This window comes from Muntiacus reevesi, chromosome 9 (assembly GCF_963930625.1).
Source record: "Muntiacus reevesi chromosome 9, mMunRee1.1, whole genome shotgun sequence".
In the NCBI taxonomy this organism is placed as follows: domain Eukaryota; kingdom Metazoa; phylum Chordata; class Mammalia; order Artiodactyla; family Cervidae; genus Muntiacus; species Muntiacus reevesi.
Genome location: NC_089257.1, coordinates 1417669 through 1421554, shown reverse-complemented (window position 1 = coordinate 1421554; position 3886 = coordinate 1417669). Strand labels below are relative to the sequence as shown.

Sequence of the window (3886 nt, the reverse complement as noted above, 5' to 3'; positions counted from 1 at the left end):
GTTTTATGGGAAAACAATTAACTGAATGATTTCTCATTTGATAATTTGATTGAATCACCAAACAGATGGCAATCTTAAAATTTTGGATAATTCAACACGTTGCAAACACTGCAGCAACCTGAGGAATACCTGAATTGCATTCATAGAAGAAAAAATAAATAAATAGCTGAGCACTACCATATGAAGTAGACTTAAGAATACAGACAGAAAGAGGATGAGGCCATGGAGCTGGGAAACGGCACCAGGGTGAGAGAATTTATTTTCCTCGGCCTGACCCAGAATCAAGAACTGAGCCTGGTCTTATTTCTCTTCCTCCTTTTGGTGTACGTCACCACTCTGCTGGGAAACCTCCTCATCATGGTCACGGTGACCTGGGACTCGCACCTTCACACCCCCATGTACTTTTTGCTCCGCAATTTATCTGTTGCCGATATCTGCTTTTCCTCCATCACAGCCCCCAAGATCCTAGCGGACCTTCTGGCCCAGAGAAAGGCCATCTCCTTCAATGGCTGCTTCACTCAGATGTTTTTCTTCCATCTTATTGGAGGAGTGGATGTGACTTCTTTGTCGGTGATGGCCTTTGACCGCTACGTGGCCATCACTAGGCCCCTGCACTACGTGACCGTCATGAGTAGGGGCCGGTGCATTGGGTTGATAGCGGCCTCCTGGGCGGGGGGCTTCATCCACTCCATCGTGCAGATCTCCCTCCTGCTCCCACTCCCCTTCTGCGGACCCAACGTCCTGGACACTTTCTACTGCGACGTGCCCCAGGTCCTCACACTCGCCTGCACTGACACCGCTGTCCTTGAGCTCCTGATGATTTCCAACAGCGGCCTGCTCACCACCCTGTGGTTTGTCTTCCTCCTTGTGTCGTACATGGTCCTATTATTACTAATAAGGTCGCATGCCGGGGAGGGCCGGGGGAAGGCCGTCTCCACCTGCACCGCCCACATCACGGTGGTCACTCTCCACTTTGTGCCCTGCATCTACGTCTACGCCCGGCCCTTCTCCGCCCTCCCCACCGACAAGGCCGTCTCTGTGACCTTCACTGTCATCTCCCCTCTGCTGAACCCCCTGATCTACACCCTGAGGAACCAGGAGATGAAGGCGGCCATGCGGAGACTGAGGGGAAGATTCATGCTGTTTGAAAAGAAATAGCCTCCTTACAGGCAGAGGACCAAGATGCAAGTATACAATTGAAATATTTTTTTAAATATTAGCTGTCATATATTGGGGCTCAACCGTACATAGACAATTCACTATACCAGGATGGCACAGATACAAAGGATCAGTGGCCCAGCACATCAGTATCGAACAGGAGCATCAGCAGGAACTTAGACACACAGAAGAACAGAGTCCTTGAGATGCAGCTGACAGCTAGCCAGGCACAAATGAGACCAGTAATGGAAGTGGGGGCTCTGGACAGTGGACAGCACTGCAAAGTCCAGGCGGGGAGAAGACCACGGGGACCCTTGTCTCAACACAGCAGGGGTCAAGCAGCTGGGCCCAGCTCAACAATCGTTACCCTAAAACTGTTTACTAATCCCTGGGTCAGGAAGATTCCCTGGAGAAGGAAATGGCAACCTGCTCCAGTATTATTGCCTGGGAAATCTCATGGACAGAGGAGCCTGGCGAGCTACAGTCCATGGGGTCCCTAAAGGGTAGGACTTGACTTAGTGACTAAGCAACAACAGGTACAAACGCTGGAAATCTTCTCTATCATTTCTGTTTTCTCAGCCACTTTGGGCCTTCTTTTTAGTCAGTTCATCTGTTAAACACACCAGCAGAGCCCTCCACAATCATTTGGTATATGCAAAGAGTCTTCGTTTTTAAGGATTTCCATTGCTTTTCACTCCTCATGACTTTATCAGGCTTGGATGGGACCTGGGTCTTATACCGTTTGATTTTGTAAAGTCCCCGTATGTAACTACAGCCATGGCAAGCATCTGCAACTACCTGCCCTGCTGTTCACGTCACTTTCTCAGGCAAAAACTAGTTCAACTGGTTGACAAAAGAAAAAGCCATACCAATCCAACAAGGACTTTTATTTTTCCCTATGTGTCCTTCTTCATCATTCCCCTTACCACTGTGTATTTTATTTGTTTCTTTCTAATATTCTTATGGAGATATAGTTGATTTACAATGCACTGTTAGTATCTGCTGTACAGAAAAGTGAGTCAGTTACACACATACATGCATACACTCTTTTGTAGACTCTGCACCTGTATACGTCATTACAGCACATTGAATAGTCTCCTGTGCTTTTCAGTAGAGTTCTTATTAGTTATCTGTTCTATATATATATTAGTTATCTATTCCATAAATATAGATATTCTATACATATCTATATTCTATAGACAGAATATATCTATTCTACACATAGTATATGTCAATTCCAGTCTTGCAAATTTTCCCTCCCCACAAGTTTGTTTTCTACATCTGTAACTCAACTTCTATTTTGTAAATACATTGATTTGTACCATTTCTTTTGATTCCACATACAAGCAATAGATGGGGAACATCTATTGCCACATCTAGGGGCAACAGTGGCAGACCTTATTTTGTGGGGCTCCAAAATCACTGCAGATGGTGGCTGCAGCTATAAAATTAAAAGACACTTGCTCCTTGAAAGAAAATCTGTGACCAATCTAGACAGCATATTAAAAAGCAGAGACATTACTTTGCCAACAAAGGTCCATCTAGTCAAGGCTATGGTTTTTCCAGTAGTCATGTATGGATGTGAGAGTTGGACCATAAAGAAAGCTGAGCACCAAAGAATTGATGCTTTCAAACTGTGGTGTTGGAGAAGACTCTTGAGAGTCCCTTGGACTGCAAGGAGATTCAACCAGTCCATCCTAAAGGAAACCAGTCCTGAATATTCATTGGAAGGGCTGATGCTAAAGCTGAAACTCCAATACTTTGGCCACCAGATGTGAAGAACTGACTCACTGGAAAAGACCCTGATGCTGGAAAGATTGAAGGTTTGAGGAGAAGGGGACAACAGGATGAGATGGTGGAATGGCATCACCGACTCAATGGAGGTGAGTTTGCGTAAACTCCGGGAGTTGGTGATGGACAGGGAAGCCTGGCCTGTTGCAATCAAAGGGGTCACAAAGAGTCAGACATGACTGAGTGAACTGAACTGAACTGATAAGCAATATTTGTCTTTCTCTGACTTTCTCAGTGTGGCAATCTCTAGATCCACCCATGTCTCTGTAAATGGCACAATTTCATTGTTTAATGGCTGAGTAACATTCCATTGTATAAAGGTACATATTCCTTATCCATTCATCTACCAGTGAATTTTCAGGTTGCTTCCTTGCCCTGGCTATTGTAAAGAGTGCTGCAATGAACCTTGGGGTACATGTCAAAAGTCAAAGCCGTAGTATTAGTCCCTCAGTCGTGTCTGACTGTTTGTGTTCCCATGGACTGTAGCCCACCAGGATCCTCTGTGCACGGGATTTCCCTGGCAAGAATACTGGAGTGGGTTGCCATTTCCTTCTCCAGGGGATCTTCCTGACCCCGGGATCAAACCAGGGTCCCCCGCACTGCAGGCGGATTCTTTACTGCCTGAACCACCAGGGAAGCCACCAGGGGTACATGTATGCTTTCCAATTGTGATTTTCTCCAGGTATATGCCCAGAAGTGGGATTGCTGGATCATATGGTAGCTCCACTTTTAGTGTTTAAAGAAATCTCCATACTGCTCTTCATAGTGGCTGTACCAATTTATATTCCCACCAACACTTTAGGAGGGCTCCCTTTTTGCCACATCCTCTCCAGCATTTATTGTCCGTAGGCTTTTTGATGATGACCATCCTAATCTGTGTGAGGAAATACCTCATTGTACTTCTGATTTGCACTTCTCTAGTAATTCATGATGCCAA

General features: G+C 45.7%; 1 protein-coding gene across 1 annotated transcript; it reads left to right on the top strand.

Moving 5' to 3' along the window:
• Positions 1 to 222: 222 nt before the first annotated feature.
• On the top strand, positions 223 to 1158 carry LOC136174781 (olfactory receptor 4D10-like). The gene has a single exon (XM_065944989.1). It carries the CDS (start codon positions 223 to 225, stop codon positions 1156 to 1158), a length of 936 nt encoding a protein of 311 aa, XP_065801061.1.
• The last annotated feature ends 2728 nt before the right edge of the window (positions 1159 to 3886 follow it).